Source organism: Salmo salar, chromosome ssa29 (genome assembly GCF_905237065.1).
Source record: "Salmo salar chromosome ssa29, Ssal_v3.1, whole genome shotgun sequence".
NCBI classification, from domain to species: domain Eukaryota; kingdom Metazoa; phylum Chordata; class Actinopteri; order Salmoniformes; family Salmonidae; genus Salmo; species Salmo salar.
In genome coordinates, this window is record NC_059470.1 from 20,479,985 (window position 1) to 20,504,934 (window position 24,950).

The 24,950-nt window shown below is 42.7% G+C and overlaps 1 protein-coding gene across 6 annotated transcripts in view; it reads right to left on the reverse strand.

Annotated features, from left to right (window-relative positions):
• The window catches only part of ofcc1 (orofacial cleft 1 candidate 1), a 121,922-nt gene that overhangs the window by 57,621 nt on the left and 39,351 nt on the right, over positions 1 to 24,950 (reverse strand). For all 6 annotated transcript variants that reach the window (XR_006762712.1, XR_006762713.1, XR_006762711.1 and 3 more), the window contains 5 exons: positions 21,495 to 21,734; positions 16,484 to 16,747; positions 15,700 to 15,913; positions 9,265 to 9,353; positions 5,990 to 6,168 (listed from right to left, as the gene is read on the reverse strand). Coding sequence is in view for 3 of the 6 variants with exons in the window: in XM_045710803.1 (XP_045566759.1) it covers positions 5,990 to 6,168; positions 9,265 to 9,353; positions 15,700 to 15,913; positions 16,484 to 16,747; positions 21,495 to 21,734 (986 nt within the window). In the remaining 3 variants the exon portion in view is untranslated. The remainder of the gene's footprint in view (positions 1 to 5,989; positions 6,169 to 9,264; positions 9,354 to 15,699; positions 15,914 to 16,483; positions 16,748 to 21,494; positions 21,735 to 24,950) is intronic.

Sequence of the window (24,950 nt, forward strand, 5' to 3'; positions counted from 1 at the left end):
GGTGTAGGTAGGGGAAGGTGGTGATGGTTGACGTTCAGGGTTAGGGGGGGTGTAGGTAGGGAAGGTGGTGATGGTGACGTTCAGGGTTAGGGGGTGTAGGTAGGGGAAGGTGGTGATGGTTGACGTTCAGGGTTGGGAGGGGTGTAGGTAGGGGAAGGTTGTGGTAGAGGTAGGGGATGGAGGGGTGTGTAGGTAAGGGATGGAGGGGGGTGTAGGTAAGGGATGGAGGGGGGTGTAGGTAAGGGATGGAGGGGGGTGTAGGTAGGGGATGGAGGGGGGTGTAGGTAAGGGATGGAGGGGGTGTAGGTAAGGGATGGAGGGGGGTGTAGGTAGAGGGATGGAGGTGGGTGTAGGTAAGGGATGGAGGGGGGTGTAGGTAAGGGATGGAGGGGGGTGTAGGTAAGGGATGGAGGGGGGTGTAGGTAGGGGATGGAGGGGGGTGTAGGTAAGGGATGGAGGTGGTGGTGATGATTGGCAACTAAGACTGCATCCTTCCATCAGGGCCCACTGGCAGACTGTAATCCCAGAGCCATGGGGCTCCAGGCCCACAGAAACCTCCAGAGTGTGTGTGTGTCAGGCACAGGATTTACACTGGGAACGGGCCAGCCAACGAAGGGTGAGACTGACAATAGCGACCTAGCCCATTCCGACAAAGCTCATGCACTCACGTAAAAGACTGGTGTGGGGAAAGGGCGCTGGAATAGTCTACCCTACAAACATAGCGATTGCCACACATGCCATTGCCAATGTAAATAATTAAATCCAATGACTAGCCAGAGAACAGGGAAAGGTAACAACAGGTCAGTCGGAGAGCAATGGCTCAGACAGTGTGCTTTGGCTAAAATTGACAATACCCAAAATGGTCGGCCAACGTCATATTTAGATATACAAATATGTCTGTCAGACAGCTGATAAAATCAACGGTTACAGCCTGTCAGCTTATTAGAAGAGCAACTCGTCAGTAATGTTGTTCTAATGGAAAATCAGGATCCCGTGTTTATTTGTACAAGGAGAGTGTGTCCTGTATGTTTGTACTACAGTACATTAGTCAGTATGTCTCTGTCTTGTAAAAGTCACTTTCATCCAAGCATAATTTATTGTTTTAAAAACAATTTTGGGAAAACTACTGGAATGAGTCAAACTTTTTCAAGATGTTTATTGACTTGGCAATATTTTTCAGTGTTCCTGTCATCCAGATAACATGTGAAGACAAATGAACTGGAAAAGAGTGGCAGAGCAGCCTCACCTCTGCCCCTGCCCTCTGTGCACTGTGAACATCTCCTCTCTCTTTCTCAGTCTCTCTCTTTCTCTCTCTAAGGCCCCATAAAGGGGATATGGGAAACACAGCTCACTGACCCAGACCAGACGATACCAGACTTGCCAGGCCTAGGAGGGCCTTTCTCTGATCGTATGCCCACTTTGCCAGGGACGAGCAAATGGCGTCAGGGCAGGGACCTGCCTGTTAGAAAGCTGACAGCGCTGATTTCCTTGAAGTGGGAGCAACATCTAGCGCGACCCGGCCACGGATGCAGGAAAGGACTCTGGGAACCTGTGGTGGGTGACTGCTCGTCACCTCTACCCACAACTCCACCGAGCATTACATCAGATTTGATTGACCCCTGCTGGGTTCTGGTTTGGAGTAGCGCAGTATGTGGGATCGTTGAGGAAGGTTGTTGTTGTTTCAGGTGGTTCTCTCTCTCTCCCTCAGGTTCCAGTCGTTCCTCTCTGGTTGTTGTTTACATCAGTGTGAACTAGTCTTTTTTGTCAATGCACTGTCAAATCAGCGATGCACTTCAGTGCAATATTTAGATAACCAACCCATAACAAAGCACAATGTGTTTTCATAGCCATTTCCAAACAGACAGGCATAGAAAAAAAGACTTACTTTTCTTTTCCTTTCCAAAAGCAGAGTGGCGTTGCCGACAGAGGGAGAGAGGGGCTGCCCCCTACCCCGCCAACAGGTGAGCGTCGTTGATTCGTGACCTGGCGGTATTTGGCCAGCCTCTCTCGTCGTCACACACACAGCCGGAGAGGCAGGGACTCAAGCGACGCCTTGCCAAGCACTGCCGGGGAACGGGTGGAAGGGAAGCGTGGATCTCCAACCCATCAGGCTGGAGGGGAAAGTAGGTCACTGTGTTCCCGACTTCCTGGTGACTCCACGGAACGCCACATTGAGAACAGTTAGGGTTCCGAGTCTCACAGAGGAACAAAACAGAGTTTCTACGATTTCCCCCGTATGCCCTATGGACTGCAGCATGCAGCATTTGGTGTTGTGCTGCAACAGTGCAACTGTTACATTGATGGTAGACTGAATGAATGGAAGAAGCTAATGAAAGATAAGGTACCAGAACAGAGAAAGACTGCACTGGGTCAACTATGCTCTGATGGATCATAAAGACCTTACAAAGATTTAAGGCCTCTGACCACCCATGAGAGAGATGCCTTTAAATGAATGATTACAACAGTTCAAATACCAGAAATCCATTCAACAGAACCGACCTCATTTCTAAAGCTGCATATACAGTAATTCTTTAAAATGTCGGAATTCATTATTTGCGACAGAAATAAAACTGAAGTCGAAACAATCCTCTATTACAGTATGTGACAGTGCAAAATCCAAATGAGCGATAAGGAGACATACACAATAGTATCAGACAGCATGGAGTGAATCTACTGTGGGGATACTTGTATCATCCTTTGGCCTCTGGAGGCGAAGGGTGTTGCTACACTTTGTCTTATCTTTCTCCCTTTCTCTTTTTCTAACAGGAAAGTCACAGATATAATTGATATGAGATTTAGGGGGTACATTTCAGTGTAATTAGAGTCTTGATAATTGGGCTAATTAGATCTAATTGTTATGTGAGAGTGAGTTTGATTAAAACAGGTTTCCCCAAAACGAGAGAAAAAAATATTTAGTTGGATACCATTGCTGCGACACACTCGGCAGTCTAATTAATGCACAAACAGAGGGGGAAAGCAAAACACATTTGAGGGACAGATGATTGTGGACAAATATGTTTTCTGTAATGACCTGTAGTCCTCCAGACCAATATAGTTGACTAATGAGTACTGGCCCCTCATGAGTACTGGCTCCTCATGAGTACTGGCTCCTCATGAGTACTGGCCCCTTGAGTCAATGCTGATTGGGTCTTTAATATTATTAGAGGTGCTCATGTGTAGAGGTCACAGTTTAAACTTCAAGTACTGTTATCATCTTAAAGTTCAAGTTGGGTTTCACAAATGCAATGAAAACTTTCCTATCAGATTAAAAAGGCAACTCCTCCCACAACAGATTACACCAAAACCCACTACAATGAAATCAGGAGGAGTTTGCGTGGCCCACTAAAGTTGGTAATAAGAGGCTGTTAAAGATAAATGTAAATGCAGCTAACACTTTCCTGTTCATTTCCTATTTTATATGGAATCAGAAAAGTCCTAAAAATACAGATCCACCATTGACTTTAAAATGCTGTGTTGGATTGTCACATTGTTTATTGGTCAGTACAGTAGGCTATAGTAGTCAGTTCAAATATGTTTTCCTTAGTAAAAGTTGTTGCAGTGGTATCCAGTAGCAAATTGGCCGTATCAAATTACAACACTAATCAAACATTTTGATTTTATTCACTCACATTCTTTTGAGAAAGGTGCTTAAGAAGTCTCCACTCGCAGACATCAAATAAGGTGGAAGGGTCGGCGAGTGCCTTTCATGTTTCTTCAAACAGATATCAACTGAGCAGGAAATTCTTGCCTTTTCATTTGCAGGGAATTGTCTGTTATTGTCAATACTTGCACTTAAGAGCATTGTGTTTTTCTTTGAAATTGTAATTCACGGTTAACTGTTATTATCGTGCAGCGACGTGTGTTTTGGGATGAGTTGCATTTGAGGTTGGCAACTAATACCTTACTTTTTGATATGCAAATCGAAGGGGATAAAAGTGAGAGGAGAATATAATCAAGACTCCAAGAAAGAAAGGGTTGAACCAGATACTGCCCCATCAAGCTAAAACTTCAAATGGAAAACATTATTTATGTAGGCCCGCTATATTATGAACAGTACACAACATTCAATGTCTTTTATCATCTGCCAGAAGGTGTTACTGATTTCTACCTCGTGTTAGAAACAGTAGAGTGGTTTATCTTAGGGAAGACTTCATTCTCTAGTTCTTCTTAGCGATGATGCACGGCGTGTTTGCTCTTGTGTGGGTAAATGACATTCTTGTATAATTAATATCCAGCATTGTGTATTATCTTAAAGGAAATGTCAATATTGGCATATGATTTGCAATTTGATATGTTAATGATATTCCTGGTAATATTGTTTGAGCTTCATCAAGATGCCTTCATAAACCAAATAGGTTATGGTCAAGAGGATGTGAATCTTGAGGTTAGTTGCAACCTGAAAATACAGAATATGTTTTGAACATTATTCACAGTAGACAGTGTGAGCGTGGTGTGTATATCTGATTTGCCCTAAAAAAAACAAGGCTCTCATCAATGGGCTCAGTCTCTCGTGGTTCTCTAGATGGCAGTAATATCCCTCAATCACCCCAATATGAATGCAGAAATTCTGAATAGAACACAGAGCTCCAGCACACGGCATCACAGATGACATCATTACAGTAAGAAGAGTGGAATGGTGAATAAAACAATACAAGAATCCCCGTATGCTTGTTCCCCATACAGTCCTCAGGTGCTAGACATGCCCAGCATAACTCAAAAAGCACTGCAGGACTGTTTGGGATATTGAGGAAAGACAACATCAGTGCCTCTGATTGCTGTGATGAACAGATGTAATGTAGGGCGAGTGAGCTCTGCTTGAAGTTTGAGCTCGGTCTAAAAACGTAATAAATATGGGAGTAGCTTTCTAAGGCTTTAGTGCATTCTAGGGCATAAAGGCAACATTGTAATATGTTACACAGCTTAACACATCTTGAATAATCAACCAAGTGTCCTAAAGTAAAAGTAAAACACACTTGAAATGTTTCCCGTATAGTCTGCCCATACAAGTTAGATTCATTATGTGTTTTTCTCTCCCTTCACTTAGCATTGTGTCGTCATGTTTGTGGCTTCATTTTTGTTGTCGTGGTAATGATTTTAATTCCCCTGGTGTGTTCGGGAGATGCCAGAGTGTAGGCTCTGATCTTGTTTAATATGCCACCGGAAGCTATAAATTACAAACTACTCTGAAATGAGGAAACACAGGCCCCTTTTTAATCCCCTGAGAGCGTGAGGCTTTCCCTCTCATTGTGATGGGTGCAGATTCGCCTTGCATTAATTTATGTTCTCAAATCTCAAATAAAAACAAATACCTGCAAAACTTTTTTTCCCCGTTGAAATAAGCAATACCCATTTTATATTATTTTAATACTCTATGAAAATATTTTTTTCTGAAACGTGTTTGGCGGAGGTGTTTTATACCATGTGTATCCTGGGCTGTTTGTGCTTGATGCATCCCTGTTTTCTCATTAAAATCAAATGCTGTAAGCCACAATAAAGAGAAAACATTTGCCCAACCCTCTTATTCAGTTTGTATTGCAGGGGAATTGAAAAACAACTAACACAGTGACAGAGGTATGTGTGATGAGCCAATGTTGCCATGCGCACCCCTATAAAAGATCTTACCCCATAGCACCAGGGGAGATACATAACCACGATGGGGTTGGAGATATCGTCACTCCCTTTTTATAAACAGACATAAAAAAATATATATGGTGGATTGGAAATGATGCAGACAATTACTTTGATAGAAGCCACAATCTATTTGCAATATTAAAGCTGATCCACCCCCTAAAAAAATACAAATTGGTCTTCTTCACAATGCACTACCTAAGATGTGTGAGTGTGCCATCGTTTCTATAGTAGTTGTTATCGAGACATTCTGCGCTGAAATGTGGCTTATCGCGGCCCCGTTTCTGCGAGGCAAAAAGCTGTCGTCCCACACGTCCTTCGTGCTGCGACTGGAAGTTGTATAATGAGTGGTGAGACTTACTGTAGGGAGAACGTATACTCCTCCATCTCCTTAGCCCAGAGATTCTCCCTCTTCTCCGACGATGCTGCAGCCGGAGCTGCTGTCTCCTGTTTGTCAGTCTGGCCATGCAGAAGTGGTGGAGGTGCGGCGCTGCCTCTCACATGGGCGCTCGAGCTATTTATCTTGTTGATTGGCTTCTTCTGTTGGGGAGAGCACAAATTGGGGGTGGGGGGGGGGGACAACACATGCGGATGTCGTTTGTAATCAAAGCAGGGCCCCGATCTATCTGGGGATAACATGGAGACAGTACATCACACTTTTGAGCCACTGTTCTCTTCCAGTCTCAGAACTGAATGACACCCAAATAACACATCTCTGAGAGCAGTGACTTTGATGAGGGAGAAACAAGGCGTAGATGGAGAAATGCAGCAGAACGTATAGGGCAGCTGTTGCTGTTATTTACACTAGTCGTGGACTGGTGTAAACACAGTCAGAATGGAGGTGGGTTTTAAATATTTCACATGCAGAGGTACTTTAGCGCCTGATATTATTTGTTAAGCCCGGCAACGTGTTAACGGCTTGCTTTACCTCGTCCTGTCAACTAGTGCTGCCTTGCCCTTGGGTGGGCTTAGGCTGTGTGCTAGCTAGAAGTTGTGAAATACTTCCTGATTATGTTAATCAGCTCCCTAGTTTGAAAAAGAGCCTTCCATCGCTCTCTCTCTCCTCCACCTGAGAGAACTGTGCCCAGGATGTAGTAAATAGGGCAAGGCCCCTATAAAAGCCCATTGGTTTTCATAGTGCAATCTTTGCCAAAGAAAGTGTGAATTCCAGAGTGATGATCACAATAAAAAAGGTGGAGAGAGAGAGAGAGAGAGAGAAGAGGAGAAAAAACACAGGAGATATATAAACCACAATGTTCTCTGGTGTCTCTACAATACATTTAATGCAATATCTTAAGAGCCAGATTTTCCACTGCGATTCCTGCCCTCTGGGCTGAAGTGGTCGCCTGGAGAAAATACATTTTAATTAGCCTGGCACCGTAGGTTGAGAGGGGGCTGAAATTTGATCCCCCGCGCCCAGGTTGGGGCAGGTTTGAGATCACCGCACTTAATCATTAGACAACTGGCTTCAACCGGGTGACATTTGACAGAGTTAGCAGCGTTTAAAACCCTGCAGCTTTGTGGCTTCAGAAAAAAGAACACCTCATATCAACAAACTTATTCATTTAAGAGGTCAGCAGTGCTGATTATTGGCCATCTTGAGACTAAGCGCCACTTGTAACGCGGCTGTAGAGGGCAGCTTGAGGAATAAAGGCTGGGGAAGAGTGTGAGGTGGATAGGAGCTTATGTGGTGTTTATGCATCATCTACTACAACAACTACCACATCACAACAACATCACAAACACAACATCACAACCATATCACCACAACATTACAACCATATCCCCACAACCACAACATCACGACAACAACATCACAACCATATCACCACAACATCACAACCACAACATCACAACAACAACAACATTACAACCATATCCCCACAACCACAACATCACAACCATATCACCACAACATTACAACCATATCCCCACAACCACAACATCACAACAACAACATCACAACCATATCACCACAACATCACAACCACAACATCACAACAACAACATTACAACCATATCCCCACAACCACAACATCACAACCACAACATCACAACCATATCACCACAACATTACAACCATATCCCCACAACCACAACATCACAACCACAACATCACAACCATATCACCACAACATTACAACCATATCCCCACAACCACAACATCACAACAACAACATCACAACCATATCACCACAACATTACAACCATATCCCCACAACCACAACATCACGACAACAACATCACAACCATATCACCACAACATCACAACCACATCACAACAACATTACAACCATATCCCCACAACCACAACATCACAACAACAACATCACAACCATATCACCACAACATTACAACCATATCCCCACAACCACAACATCACAACAACAACATCACAACCATATCACCACAACATTACAACCACAACATCACAACAACAACAACATCACAACCATATCACCACAACATTACAACCATATCCCCACAACCACAACATCACGACAACAACATCACAACCATATCACCACAACATTACAACCATATCCCCACAACCACAACATCACGACAACAACATCACAACCATATCACCACAACATTACAACCATATCCCCACAACCACAACATCACGACAACAACATCACAACCATATCACCACAACAACAAAATCACAGCCAAAACATCACAACAACAACACGACCATATCATCACAACAACACAACCATATCACAACCAAAACATCACAACTATAACTTCACAACCATAACATCACAACAACATCACAACTATAACTTCACAACTATAACTTCACAACCATAACATCACAACCATAACATCACAATAACAACAACATCACAACAACATCACAACCACAACATCACAACAACAACATCACAACAACAACATCACAACAATAACATCACAACCACAACATCACAACAACAACATCACAACAATAACATCACAACAACATCACAACCAAAACATCACAACAACAACATCACAACAACATCACGACCATATCATCACAACAACACAACCATATCACAACCAAAACATCACAACTATAACTTCACAACCATAACATCACAACAACATCACAACTATAACTTCACAACTATAACTTCACAACCATAACATCACAACAACATCACAACCACAACATCACAACAACAACATCACAACAATAACATCACAACAACATCACAACCAAAACATCACAACAATAACATCACAACCATAAAGGAGGGCACAATAGCAAAGCAGAACGTGAGACAGCAATGCCAGATCAGCAAAGAAAAGTAGTTCTGCAATTACCACTTCAAAGTATGGCAGGTAACGTACTAGGCTTTGGTTCATTTAGCTTAAGTCCTCTGTAGCTCAGGAAGAGGCGTGTTCGGAGCAATAAAAAGGCCTGGCTGGCATTGCTGATTTCACAGAATTTCAGCTGCTTTGGCTTGTCAAGCAGATCAAAACTGGCTTTGAAGACCGAAAAAATACCTGTTAGTGTGAAATATATTTCGACAAATCTCAGATAATAACGGCGGGAGGTGTGTGTAGGGCTGGAGACGGTTTGTGTGTGTGTGTGTGTGTGTGTGGGGGGGGAATATAAATTATTTTCCTAAAACACATTGTTACCTTGTAGTGCATCCATGTCTCTGCTTTCTCTGTGTAGGGATCTCTCATCTCCTCTATTTTCTCAGGGACCACTACTGTGGAGTTCTTCCCTGTCATATAAGAGTGAAAGAAAGAAAAAAAAGAAAGATTCATGTTTATTTTTATTAGCAAAGCACATCTGGCAACAACAGTCAGAGAGAGAAAGTACTGTAATACATCATTATTTATGTCTGATTTCTGAAGACATTTTTTATCCTGGTTCTGCTTAATGTAGGAGTGCTGGTAGGAGTTGACCAGGTAGGTTGTTAAAAAAGAAAACAAGCAATAAAAAGTGTTGGGGAAAAAAACGTATTTGAGCTAAAATATCTCAAACCGTCATTAAACAGTAGGATGAAACAATGATTTTATACACACAAACAGCATGTCTATATATCTGGTAACTTACATATTGACTAACACCTATCTGTCACATACAGTATCTAGTAACTCAAATAAGAAAAACTAAATACAATTTAAATTGGGATATAAAAAAAACAAAATTCCACTGTTGCACTCTTAAATATTTGTTAAATCACTATTTTTATCAATCGAAAGGACATCATTTATTTAAGCAACCAATCAATAAAATCGTCCTGCATAATTGACTATATAATTACCAAATACATGTTTCAAAATCATGTAGATTATTCCTAAAATAAAACAATCAACACATGATTGCAATATTGTTAAAATATTTCTTCCCACTTCCAGTGGTGCATACTGCACATGTGTGGTGTGTAGTGATCATAGTCAGAGGCAGGTATTAAAGTTGTTGTGTTGTTCTGTCAGGAGAGTTTGCAAAAGCAACAAAGTCTTAAGAGGCTGATTTTCCTCAGAGAGAAAGAGAGAGTGGAGTGACTTATGAAACTTCCCTGCACACACATCTCCCACAATCTAAGAAGCCAAACCTTCCGAGCCTGAACGCTCTAATGCATGCAATTAGACATGATGAAAAATCGAAAAAGAAATTAAATTTGGTTGTAATACATTTCTCCATTCTTCTTTCCTTTGGAAAATTACTTTTGAAGTGTTTTTTCCTCCCCTTTTTCTTTTCTCTCTCACTCTCTCTCTCATTTTTTTGCTGTAATTTAAATGGTAAGCCGCCAGATGTGTGTCTCATGCTTGAAGAGCCGGAGCTTTGCATTATTTAGCATATTAACATTCACAGAATTTAAAAAAGGGTTCTTGCATTGCCTGGAGGTTCTAATTAAGTAAACCTTAGCTTGATACATGTAAAAATTTCACTATGTGAAACTTTTTTTCATCGCTTTTTTTCTCGTCTTCTTCTGCAGCCAGTCACATCTATATAATAAATATGGAAACCTCTGAGATGATATAATTTTTCTCTCTTGCTGCGGGATTAAATATATCAGTAATAATAACCTTTAAATATAGGCGACATATCAGCAAATCCGTCTGACGGCTAAAGTGTACTTAATGGCAAGACTGTTCAGCTTCCTCCTGGTTTCGGAGACTGACATCAGATTTAATTCCAACCCAGATGTAGTTCTTAATTACCAGGGCTTTGCTGGTAAACATTAGAAATGCCTACAGTTACAAGGTAATAAGCTTATATCTGTTATTTTCAGAGTGAAGAATATGTTCTTTTTCCCTGATCTGTCATGTGATTGCATAACTATTTAACTCTGGCTTGCATAGTTAAGTCTTTATGTGTGCTGGCAACATTCAAAATCATAAAATGTTCTGTTAAAGAGATCCTACAGTATATACCGAATTCAGATGTATTTTTTTACTGTGACAGTTACTGTACAGTAAGTCAAACATGAAATGTAAGTTCTCCCGAGTGGCGCAGCGGTCTAAGGCACTGCATTTCGGTGCAAGAGGCGTCACTACAGTCCCTGGTTTGCATCCAGGCTGTATCACATCCGGCTGTGATTGGGAGTCCCATAGGGCGGCGCACAATTGGCCCAGCGTCGTCCGGGCTTGACCAGGGTAGGCTGTCATTGTAAATAAGAATTTGTTGTTAACTGACTTGCCTAGTTAAAAAATGTAAAAATGTCTTCTCATAGAAAAGCCAGAGACCGACAGAGATGGAAATTGAGAAGGTGTAAGAGAATCAATAACAGAATGGCACTGAGTCAATGACCCTTGTAGTCAAATGTACAAACATTATTTACAAACTTGGGCGAGTTTAACATGCCTTTACTTTCAAATGCATTCAACAGACAATGAGTATACTTTTTTGCTATAGGTCCTAAAAATATAATGAATTCCAGAAAAATAAGAATATATTAAACAAAGTAGTTACATCGAAATAATACAAACTCAGAAGTACCTTGCTTACGGGTTGGAAGTACTGCAGAAAGTGACAGGCATGCAGTCAAGCGGTACAGCTGAGGTCTGATAAAAGCTCACTCACTGTTAGAGGACAAAATCATTGTCATTGTTTGTGTGTTAAAACACCAGCGCCGCTGTGGACGGAGAGAGAGAGAAAGAAAGAGAGGAGAGAAGAGAGAGCACCATACTGCAGCTTCGGGTTTAATTCACCAACCCTGATTCTCAGATGGTGTTGGGCCAGAATTAGCACAGTGTTGACAGCTATAGGCTATGTCCATGAACTTGGAGGGCTGCTGCCACAACCCCAGTGTTGCTCCGAGGGTACAACAACAGCTTCCTTGTTATCCAGCTGGTTCTCTCTGAGCTGGGAGAGAGAGAGAGAGAGAGAGAGAGAGACAGACAGACAGAGTGAGGGAGAGAGAGAGCGAAAGAGAGAGAAAGAAAGCTGGGAGAGAGAGCGAGCTGGAAAGAGAGAGAGAGCGAGAGAGAGAGCGAGAGAGAGCGAGAGAGACCTCGGCTAGAAAACATGGCCCCGGGTCCACCACACTGAGAAGTCCAGGGCGCCGTTACTGCTAGTGAAAGCCGACCAGCCGAGCCCTTTCCACTCACCTGGGCTTCTAATTGCCCTGTGATTGGTCCAAAGTTGACCGCGGAGCCAAGGTCAGTGAATCATTGATTACCCGAGAGTGCCCTCGCTGCCGGTATTCGGTGACGGGGTTTTATATTCAGCGATTGTTTCGACTCACACCGATGTGGTTATTCGAACGTAACATTGTTTACTCGACAAAGCAACTCAAAGTAGGATCACGGATCTTTGCAGTCTCACTTGAAGCTTGGATAACATGTTGGAATATTATAGCTGTGATTAATAAAATGATCTTGTTGAAGTACACTTCACATCTCCATCTCTGTTCATTCATCAGCATAGAGGACATGCTGCATGTATGCGATGGGGGGGGGAGTTAAACTAAACAGTGTTCCCCTTGGGTTCTGTTTGTCCCAATCTGTAACATTCACTTTGTGGGGTTACTCTTGTATCTATACAAACAGGCTTTGACATAACAATAAAACATCAATGTAGAATATGGACAGTGCAACATTAATTGGGGGACCATCGCAGACTGGTAGATTTATAACGTTAAAAGAGATATAACGTAGTTGTAAAGTTTGACTGGAATGACCAATACCCTAACCCCGAGGGACCTTTATCCTGAATGTTCAGGGCAGTGTTCCAGAGACAGATGAAAAATCCTCGAAATTGTGCTCAAGGGGGATATTATGATGCAGTTTGATGCATTGGCAAAACGAGGGGGAGAAAAGCAACAACACAAAACTAAACCCTCTCAACTCCGATCCTCTGCATCCAGTTACTGATCCACTGACGGCAATCATAGAACACAGGCCTAATCTAATTAGTCATTTGGATTCAAACAAACTCCAGTGTAACCGGATCATTCACTTAATGTGAAAGGTCAGTTAACCCACACCGCCTCTGGCGACTCTCGTGTGTTCGAAAAGGCAAATAGACTCCGATATGCACGGAGCAAACAAAGTAAAACCGGATTATGATTCTCATATGGTAAGTTTACTTTTCTGACACAACAAAGTCAATAGAGAAAAATGGCTATACATCAGCGTTTTTTCATAATTTCTCCAAACTTGTCAAATCTATTATTTGGTATAGTCATCAAGGATGGGGTTGTCAGTCACTTTCTTGTCTGTAATAGACACCTCATCCAGGGCTGTGATAATGCGAGGGAGATTAATTAACTTAAGGCCCCAGGAACACACAACTTTCAGTCTGACTGTCAAGTAAGACTATGTGTGTGTTATCCTATGACAAGAGGTCTCCATATACTTGTCCTGATTCTGAGGGAAGCACATAATGAGAAAAGCTCTGGCGTTACACGCACAGAAAGAACAAGGAATCTCTATACATCAAAAACAGAGAGCTTCCTCCAAATGGAAGGAAATGGTTGAGGCCCCCAACTTTGACAGAGTGCTGGATAACAGAAATAATTTGTTCCTCTCTTTCCTCGTTGAATTTGATTTCCAGTTGTGGGCTAGGTTAAAGTTGTCTATCCAATCTCTCTCCTCAGACCTTGACGTAATCTCTCCATCTGAATATCATAACTCCGCTCCGAGAAGTAATGCAACGTGAAAGGATCCATATGCAAATGTGACACAAACGTCAGCTAGACTTACGGAGCGGTGCCTTAACGGGCCTCCGCGAGGTGCTGTGAGGGACACCTTTTGATCCGTTACTCAAGGTACAGATCAGGTTCACTTCTTCTTCAGCCACCTCCTCACCTGAATTTTCTCTGTAGTTCCCCCCTCTTTCTTTTCGTATGGGGTGGAGGAGGTGGGCGTGGAGGACTGGTACTTTGCCTGTGTGGCAGAACATAAATCTCCCAGAATGCTCTTGTCGGGGACACTTCCCTTGTGGGGTGTTAGGATCTCAGTGGGAGGTCAAGGGTCGCACTGCAGAGGAAGTGACAAGCTGTGAAATGTAAAAGACCAATTTCTTCCACATGTTGCGGCGCTCGGAGAACACTCGGAGAACACGGCTCGAGCTGTCAGCCGACATCACGTTTAAAATGGGCCAGGTTGCTACCCAGCAGACCTGTCACAACTCATTTGTAATTAAAACGCCCGTCTGATGTTTAAAGCTCCAGCACTACCCCAGAAACTTTTTCGAGGACTGTTAAATAAAGATGAGCGCCCTGCCAAAAAAAAGTGATGTATTAATAACAGAGGCCTGGTCGTCTTTGTACTAGATCAATACCAAATGAGCCTATGTTTGATTTCTGACGTTGGCCAGGATGTTGCCTGACCTGAAAACCAGGGGAAACAAGAGAAGTGTGTTTTAAGTGAGAAACTGGCCGCATTATCATTGGTAATAGCAGGCCGGTATTATTCACTTCCTCTCTACAGATGGACGATGTTTTACTCTTTTCCACCTGCCTGTCCTTTCAGCTGAGAAACACATCCATGTGACCGTACTGAAGAGGGACTTTAGTAGCCTCGTCCCAGATCTGTTTGAGCTGTATAGCCAACTCCTATGGTCATTGTCATGCCAAATGGACCTTAGAAGTTGGCTATACAGCACAAACTGATCTGGGACCAGACTACGACTGTAGTGCCAGGACATTCCAATATGTTTGCATTTCATCAATGAGTTATAATAAATCACAAGTCCTCATATCTAAAGTAAAGCTTAAGTGGCAACAATAAACTATTCAAAGATTTCACAATGCTGTGGTGTCAACTGGACGGGCTGTGTACTAGACAAACAACCCATGCCATGAGAATCAGTTCTTCGCATAAAAAATGCCAAATACTTCAGGAGAACAAAAATGTGTGAACCACACTGGCTTTAGCATTGTGCTGTCAAACCAAGTGTTACGAAATGTGTTTTTAGGTGGTTGTTGTTGTTTGCTGGTACTCGCGTGCAGTACGAACTTCCCACTAGAATTCAAATCATACTTAGTGTATCTTTTAAATACATGCAACATGTCCTATGACTTTTATCTCAGCATGAGGCTGGGGGTTTTCTCATCTGTTGTTTCCCAAACACATTGAGCACATCCACATCCACAGAAGAACAAAATATGAATATGCTAATGGACACGGAGAGGTTATATGAGTTCCTGCGAGAGAACTAGCCGTTTCCTCATTTTAATAAAACATTTGATCTATTCCATAGTTTCCATTGCATAACATCCTTCTAGTTATGAGTGTTTGTTTGTTGTGTAGAATGGAATGAAATGTTCAATCTAATTTGAAATGGGCAATGTTAGTAATACACTCTGGTACTATAACTGGTTGAAATGTATTTTGCAAATATATTAATCAAATCAAAGTTTATTGGTCGCGTACAATTTTGCAGACGTTATCGCAGGTGCAGCAAAATGCTTATGTTTTTAGCTCCAACAATGCAGCAATATCTAGCAATACAATAGCAATACTGACAATACATAGGACCTGCATCAGAGCACAATCCCCTCCTTTGACAGCCATGGAGACCTGCCACTCTGTCTGTGACATTAGGTGAAATTTGTCCCCCACTGTGGCCGCTGGCAGTAGGGGGTGGTGGGGGTGACGGTGGGGGAGCCCTACCTGGCAGAGTGGAGGAGGAGCAGGCAGAGGAGGAGTGTGAGGCAGACAGGTGGAGAGGGGACCCCCGGTGACACGGCTTGACGCCGCCTCTCCTCCGGCTGGGGCTGCTTGGGCCCGCCTGGGGGGGCGAAGGGGGGACGAGGAGAGGAGGGATCTGCAGGGTGACACTGTGCTCCTCATCCCCTCTGGAGCTGCCACTGGGGAGCTTCCTCACCTGTAGAGCCATTACGGGAAGGGGAGGGGGGAGATACAGAGCTGGAATGAGTGCATGATACATTTAGAATTGATAACAGTGGTGATGTCACTGCTACTTGTGTTCTACACGTCTACTGCAATGCATCAATAATGACTATCTGTATGGCTACTCCTTTATGTCTAAAAACCACTAGATATTAGTTGCGATAATACACTTGGGACAAAAAATGCAGAGGAACTGTAAATAGAGAAACCTTTGTTCTGTATTTTAATTAAATTAAGCTGCTGAGTAATTGGATCAATGCATCACCTCAAATGCATCCGGATATGTTTAGTAAATATGTGGTTTATTTACAATCTGGGGCCAATTTACAATTTCTCAGCTAAAACCATTTACCACACATAATGTCCCCTCAGACCAACCACCCAGCTTCTCTGATAATGGTTCAAATCAGGTGACTGTCCATAGCCCCTGGGCTCAACATTCCCAACTGAAAGGGACACACACACACAAACACGGAAACAACTCCTTCGCCCACTCTCCCTCACACACTCTACCCTCAACCCACACACTAACACACCCACACACCTGGAAGTACAGGTTACACAGCCAGTTGTCCAGGTCGGCTGACATAAGGCCTTCTATCTTGCGGAACTGGTCGAGGTGGGGGTGCGGGAGCCCCCTGAGGATGGGGGTCTTGAAGCGCCCCTGGACAGTTGTGAGGGTGGCGTGGCAGACAGGGAAGGCGGCCCAGCCCAGTGTGGTGCCGACCTGGCTCCGCTCCACCGTCAGGCCCAGCAGCCTGAACAGCAGGACCATGGAGGGCAGCATGTCACACGACGCAGGCAGGATCTGCACACACACACACACACACACACACACACACACACACACACACACACACACACACACACACACACACACACACACACACACACACACACACACACACACACACACACACACACACACACATACACAGGGGGGCAAATAGGACAGGAGCCCTCAGGGGAGATTGTTAACTCTCAAACCACAACCTAGATCATTATTCCTCCAAATCCTCCTCTGTGTCCTCTACTAATCTATTTTCCAACGGTCTTAACCGGTCCCACAACCAAGTTGGCATTAAACTAACGTTTGGGAAGAGATGAAATGATAAAGATTGGTTTGAGAGAGTTAGCTGAGCGATTGGAGGTGATCAACACATTTCGATTGTTGAGAGTCTTGGTGGGCCACACACCGACTAATATTTCCCTCCAGAAATGTGCCAATGTTGGCAAAAAAAGTAGTATTTTTAGATACTACCTTTCGCCAAAGGGTATAGCCTACATGGCTCATGTCAGGCAGGTGTGCTATTTCAGCAATGGGCATTCTCCTGCCGCCTAACGGATGAAGTAGCATAGTGGCTAGGATATAGATGGCTGAAGCATGCATTTGTTTAGGCTATCCCAACAGGCTAATCATTAGCTAGATCACAAACTCTTAAGTGTTCAGAATTTTGGCATCGATACCAATACCAACTATAATGATACTCAAAACCATAATGATACAACTGTGAAAGAAATGCCTTAAAGTCAAACATACAGCACTGTTACTCTACAATACAGTGGTCAACTCTCCATCTGGTGAGCTAGGCCACTGGGGGTGCAGGCTTTTGATCCAGCTTAACAAGGTCCTTCCCTCATTCAGTAAATCAGGTATCAAATGGCTATAATTCCAAGCAGGTTAGCTAAGCAGGAGGGCTCTAGACCGACTTTTCCCAGTGCCAAGAAAGACATGGAAAAATGAGCTATTTCATCTAACATGTTCAGGGAATGCATGATGGATATCTTGAGGTAAAACATGTCAAAATAGGATCCAGAATAATCATATATATTTAGAGATTAATTTTCCTGCATGTTTTTTGTGTGAATATTGGCCTAGGCTATAGCCTATGCTACATCATTTACCGGCAGAGGAAGTGGGAACACAAAAGAACACCTTAACTAGATTGCCAACTCTTAATATGATATTGTTGCTAGACAGCCATGCAACTGATCTAACAGTAAATGTAATGTCCTGAGAAAACCTTCCATTGGTAGGCCTGCATAGGCTACTTGATGTATTCACCACAAATGGTGCGCTCAATCATCTCAATTGCATACCTTGATTATAAAGCGGTGTTATTTCCTCTATATTGACAGTTGAGAAGTAATTATTCTACTCGCATAAAGCTGAGACTCTCCTCTTTTTTTTAATAACAGTAACAGTAGTTGTTTTAAAAACTGTGTCAATTACATTTTGAAATGTTGCTCAACTTGTCAATAGTAAATGCTTGCGCTTATCAGAATGCCTCTCCCTTTACTCCGTGTGCAATTGGGGGAGCGGGAGTGAGATCCAGAAGCAAAAATTACCGACTAAAGCAAAATTGCTTTAAGTCAAATTGTTTTGGTAAGAGGCCGATGTCAGTGTCAAAAATGTTTGGTTCATCATCTCATCTTAGATAAATTCATTTAAGACTTAAGACAGTTTTAACGACCTGCGGACACCCTGGAGATATTAACGTTAATTTCCCTGTGAACCCAAGTATGTACATTTTACAGTAACGTGCCTAACATGACCTTAACATACTGAGCCACGTTACAAAATCACGCATGCAGCAGCAGGTAGAGCAGTTTGGGCTGTGCGAGCAGATGACAAACAGGGACTCTTATTTACCCAGAGAGCAGTAGACTTACCTTCTGCTTAAAAAATGAACTGACAACGAGGAGCACGCCACTTCATCAATCACCAGGGGGGAATATTTCATCCCTCTATTAGTTGTAATGGAAAACGGTGAAGACTTGTTTTATCACATAAATCATGTGTATCCCCCGCTAATCTGCTTTTGGTACCTACCTGAGAGAAATGATGGTGGAAGTGTCTGACTCAAGACACAATTTATGGCATAATATTGCATATTATGGATATTGAAAAATATTTCATATTGTTCATTTACCGTAACAGAACTATAAGCCACATAAACAGGGAGGTGGGAGGTAAGGAAAGAGAAAGAGAAGGGAGCGGAAGGCACAGTTGCCTAAGAGAGCCTGCCAGGCCTGGATGAGATGCACGACAGGCTTTCTCAGGTGGTGCAGCAAACAGAAACATATGGTCCAGTGTTCCAGTGTGCCTTGGCCTGGTGGAACCGCCTATTAAACCATTAAACTATCACATTTCATTAAAAACAGACTGATATTTGCTGCCCCAATCTTGAAAGGAGAGAAAAAAAGGAATGGAGGAAAAAGAGAAGAAAAGAAACGACTGTCCAAACTAACACACAAGATGACTCAATTTTACAACTTTATCTATCGTTCGTTCCTCCGTCTCTGGGAAATTAACTTAAAACACTTTCTTTAGGGAAAAAAAGGAGAAGAAAAAAGTTGAGGAATTAGAACAATGACTGGAAAAAAGAAAGATGAAGGGCTGAGGGGGAAAAAAGACAAGATTGGGTGAAAATCCAAAGATTTAGTTTATCATGCCATGCTTCCCATCCTCTTCCTCCCCTTCAATATTAAGATGTTGGATCTTATGCTTCTACCCACTTGAAGTAAACACTGTGTTAAGACCGTGGGCCTGACACCCTTCATGTGTGCAGCCTCCTCGCAAGAATCTTTAAGACAGATCAAATTGAAGTGCAGTGTTCCTGGTAAAACGAACCCCAAACACACACACAAAGAACAGGGGAACCAAAAACAAAAATAAGCTCCTGGCTTCCTCCTACTGTTGCTAATTCCTCATTTCCTCTCAGAAGGCACCACAAACACACTCCCAAAATCGCACGATAACGTGGGCAAAGAGAAAAACACTCGAGCCAATCCAGATAGTCTCAGACAAATCTGATCAGCAGTGGTTCCACAGCTAACAACAACATCTATAAATAAGAGCCAGGGTTGGGGAGAGACTAGAGGGTTGAGAGTGACACGAGGTGTTTGCAGTGCCGTACTTAAACCCTTATACCTCTGAATCAGATCCTACTGCATTTCCCAGCGAAGTCCGCATTCAGTTTCGGTGGCTTACGCCGTCCTTTATGTCAGATGGAGCCTGAGACAATATAATCAGGAGACTGAGGCTTGATGAATACGCCCACCTACTGTAGCAGTGCATTGACAGTGGCCACATGCGATAAGGCCCTTTAGAGTTGCCATTGGAACACCGACTATCTAGACAGTCCTTCTGCATCTTAACACTTTGGAAAAACGGATCAGGAGGGAAACAAATTGTGGATTAGCTTTTATAGTTTTCACATGTTGGTATCAGCATTGCATCAGGCATCTTATAGCAATGAATAAACATGACTTTCTGGTCATCATCCACCATCTGACATTTTTATTGTTGTTAGCATTTGTTGTTGTAGTGCCAACAAGTGCTTTGAACAGTACAGAGATGATTTAGGATTAGGTTACATTTCGAAGGGCTCCCTTTTAAAAATGTAAAATGTTCACAGGGCTCTCTTGTGAAAGAGACCTTGGTCTCAATAAGACTCCCTGTTAAAATAAAGGTTAAATAAAAAATACTTATAAGACCTAAAACTGTGGCACATGCTACTGCTATGCTAACCATCCTCTGAAAACGCAGCTGAACTAATAACGTTCAATAGAATTTGGAGTGAAATGTTTTAGTCAAACTGAGTAACAAGTATCAAGACTTTATCCAGGGTGTTACAGTGGAAATAGTTTCACTTGCCAAGTTCCACGTCTAAAAATACCACTGTGGAGGCCTACTTTAGTCACCATTGCAGCTCGGGCATACTGCATGATGGCTGCTCATATAGACTTCTGGAAAATACACTACATTTTTCAGTGCATTTGTACTTCATTTTCATTCCAATAAAACACTATGCCCTTATATAAATGAATAATAGATCTCTCTTTTGATTTACATGCATGGATTAAATGTCATGTTTGAAAAGTTGCTGTTTTATTCATATTGGATTTCCCCCAAGTCAAACCTAGAGGCTCTCACTGGCATATTTTAATACAATGTCTCTCCATCCTCATATACACAGTTACTGTTTAATATACATTTTCATAACCCCTTTCAATCTACAGCCTACACTGCAGCCATAGAGTAAACCATTGGAAAGAAGAGAAGTTGGAATTATTGCGGTGGAAAACAAATTAAACCTACAGCGTGCTGTAACCGTTATTTCAATACCGCATGTGTGCATTGTCATTTTTTTATCTGACAGATAACTCCTGTTTGTTTTTAAAGATAGTATTTAGCTAATTCAGTATTGGGTTTCATGTCAAAGACTTTTCCCCCTCTTGGAAGTGAACGCGTTTTAATCCAGAGCCCCTCAGTGTCAGAATTGCTTTCAGATGAAGAATATGTTTTTTTCCTCCATCATTGCACATATCTCAAGGACTATTTCTTGAGCGGCTTCCCCGAGCATCGTTTCAATAAAAGAGGGTCTTATTGAATGAACTCCCATCGCCACAAATCACATCCTGTCCTTCCCCTCCTGAATAAAAACACATTACTCTCAATAGAGGAAGGCCAGGATGGGGGGCTAAACTAAATGTGTTTGTCACCCGATTGGAGCGGAGGAGCAGTCCCCATCCCTGTGATGCTTACGTACGGTGAACAGGCTCTGGTTGACGTGCAGCTCTGTGTCGTAGAAGTGGCCCCCGTGCTCCACAGGCTCTGTGGTCCCAGCCCACTGCTCCTCCTTCAGACGGGACCAGGTGAGGGCGGGGCCTCCCAGACGGCTGTGGAGGGCCACACTGAGGCTGTAGAGGCCCCTGGGCAGCTTGTCCCTGACTGCCCGTAGGCAGCGCACACGCACCTCCATGGGCTGGGGACTCTGCGACCACTCCACCTGCATTACATAGAGAAGGTTGTGTTACGGTTACTGTCACTGCAGCAAGAAACCAGAGGTCAAGGAACGCACCCCTCACAGACACAGCACTGGTGTCTCCCTCTCTCTCCCCCCTCCCTCACGCTCTCTCTCTGTATCTCTCTGCCTGCACTCTCTTCCCCTCCCTCACTCTCTCTGTCTCTCTATCCTTTTCTCCCTCTGCTCAGACAGTGTGTCACTGCCTGCCTCTCCACCAGACAGCAGACAGTGTGCATCCTTCTCACTCACAAAGGAAATTCATTACCCTAAACATATCATGTGTACATTCTGTACTGTAACACAAGCATTGCTGCTTAACAACTCGGAGTAATTTCTGTTTAACTTGGAAAGGAAATCCTGGTACAGTATTTCCCCCAAACTGTATACAGTTGAGAGAATTATTCAGAAAATAAAAACAACATTTGCACATTTCAGTTATTGTCTGTTAAAAGGGGAAGCATATCAGGTTGGAAATCCATCGAGGGGTGGGATTCAGTTGAAAACGTTAAAGGACAAACACTGGATTCATTCAGGAAGCAATTCATCTGTGAGGGGAGAGGGTTAGTGTCTGAGTCTGTGACAAAACTGTAGCCAATCACAATGAGGTTCCGGGATGAGCTTTGTTTGTTTGTTTTGTTGGAATGGTCTCATTTCAAGGATATGATGAGGCATAGGGAAAGATCGTTGGACTGTTAAGGAATTCATTCTAGATGATCACTGAACAATAAAAAACACTCATTCAGTTTCCCTTCCTGAATGGCATCCTCAAAATACAATTTTGTATGAATTAGCCATCATCATTAATTACAAAAGTAGATGTGTGCATACCCTGATGTGCTTATGTTATTGTATTTATGTACAACTTTTTCACAAATTTTAGCAAATTGGCATGCATTCAGCATACAGAGAACAATATAAAGTGGGTGGTTTGAGCCCTGAATGCTTATTGGCTGAGAGCCATGGTATATGAGAACGTATACCACAGGTATGACAAAAATATGTATGTTTACTGTTCTAATTACGTTGTTAACCAGTTAATAATAGCAATAAGACACCTCAGGAGTTTGTGGTATATGGCCAATATACCACAGCTAAAGGCTGTATCCAGGCACTCCGCGTTGCGTCGTGAGTAAGAACAGCCCTTAGCCCCCCGGCCCTCAGAACAGCCTCAATTCGTCGGGGAATGGACTCTACAAGGTGTCGAAAGCGTTCCACAGGGATGCTGGCCCATGCTGACTCCAATGCTTCCCACAGTTGTGTCAAATTGGCTGGATGTTCTTTTGGTAGACCATTGTTAATACACACAGGAAACTGTTATGGGTCAAAAACCCAGCAGCGTTGTAATTCTTGACGCAAACCGATGCACCAGAAAGCTACTACCATACACCGTTCAAAGGCACTTAAATATTTTGTCTTGCCCGTTCACCCTCAATGGCACACATACACAACTCAATTGTCAAGGCTTAAAAATCTTTTTGGAACCTGTCTCCTCCCCTTCATCTACACTGATTGAAGTAGATTTAACAAATTATATCAATGAGGGATCATAGCTTTCACCTGGTGAGTCTATGTTTTGTATACTCAGTGTATAGTGTCGGTGAAAGGGAAATTTGGCATATTTGGCAACCTGGTAGCTAAAGAGTGATAGATCACCAGGAGCCTATTTCAAGAGAGCTAAGGGTGAGATCCTGGTACCTAGTATTCACCTACCATAAAACACACATGTGCACAAACATGGGGCATTAATATTACATTTCCCTTCATGGATTATTAAAGTACATACATTATCTATCTCGTACAGTAGTGTTGAGGGCCTAAAAAGGTTCCATGGAACAGTGCATCCTGGTATGCAGTTATACATCAATATTCAAACATTAAGCATGCAACAAACAATATACAGTCCCTTCTGAAAGTATTCACACCCCTTGACTTTTTCCCCATTTTGTTGTGTTACAGTCTGAATTTAAAGTGAGATTTTGAATCACTGGTCTACACACAATGCCCCATAGTGCCCCATAATTTTTATAAAATGTCTTGAGTCAATAATTATTCAACCACTTTGTTATGGCAAGCCTAAATAAGTTCAGGAGTAAAGGTTAGCTTAAAAAGTCACATAAGTTACATGGACTCACTCTGTGTGCAATAATAGTGTTTAACATTATATTTTAATGACTACCTCATCTTTGTATCCCACATACAATTATCTGTAAGGTCGCCCAGTCGAGCAGTGAATTTCAAACACAGATTCAACCACAAAGACATTCACATTTTAGTCATTTAGCAGACGCTCTTATCCAGAGCAACTTACAGTAGTGAATGCATACATTTCATACATTTTTCCCCCGTACTGGTCCCCCGTGGGAATCGAACCCACAACCCTGGCGTTGCAAACACCATGCTCTACCAACTGAGCCACACGGGACCAGGGAGGCTTTCCACTGCCTCGCAAAGAAGGGCACCTATCGGTAGATGGGTAATAATAAAATAAACAGACATTGAATATCCCTTTGAGCATGGTGAAGTTATTAATTCCACTTTTGATGGTGGATCAATACACCCAGTCACTACAAAGATAAAGGCGTCCTTCCTAACTCAGTTGCTGGAGAGGAAGGAAACCGCTCAGGGATTTCACCATGAGGCCAATGGTGACGTTGAAACAGTAACAGAGCTTAATGACTGCTACAGCAGAAAACTGAGGATGGAGCAACAACATAGTACACTGAACAAAAATTATTTCATGAGTTAAAATAAAAGATACCAGAAATATTTCATACACCCAAAAGCTTTTCTCTCAAATTTTGTACACAAAATCCCTGTTAGTGAGCATTTATCCTTTGCCAAGATAATCAATTTACCTGACAGGTGTGGCATATCAAGAAGTTGATTAAACAGCATGATCATTACACAGGTGAACCTTGTGCTGGGGACAAAAAAGGTCACTCTAAAATGTGCAGTTTTGTCACACAACACAATGTCACTGATGTCTCAAGTTGAGGGAGTGTACAATTGGCATGCTGACTGCAGGAATGTTCAACAGAGCTGTTGCCAGGGAACTGAATGTTCATTTCTCGAGCATAAGCCACCTCCAACATCGTTTTAGAGAATTTGGCAGTACACCCAACCGGCCTCACAAACGCAGAACACGTGTAACCACGCCAGCCCAGGACCACCACATATGGCTTATTAACCTACGAGATC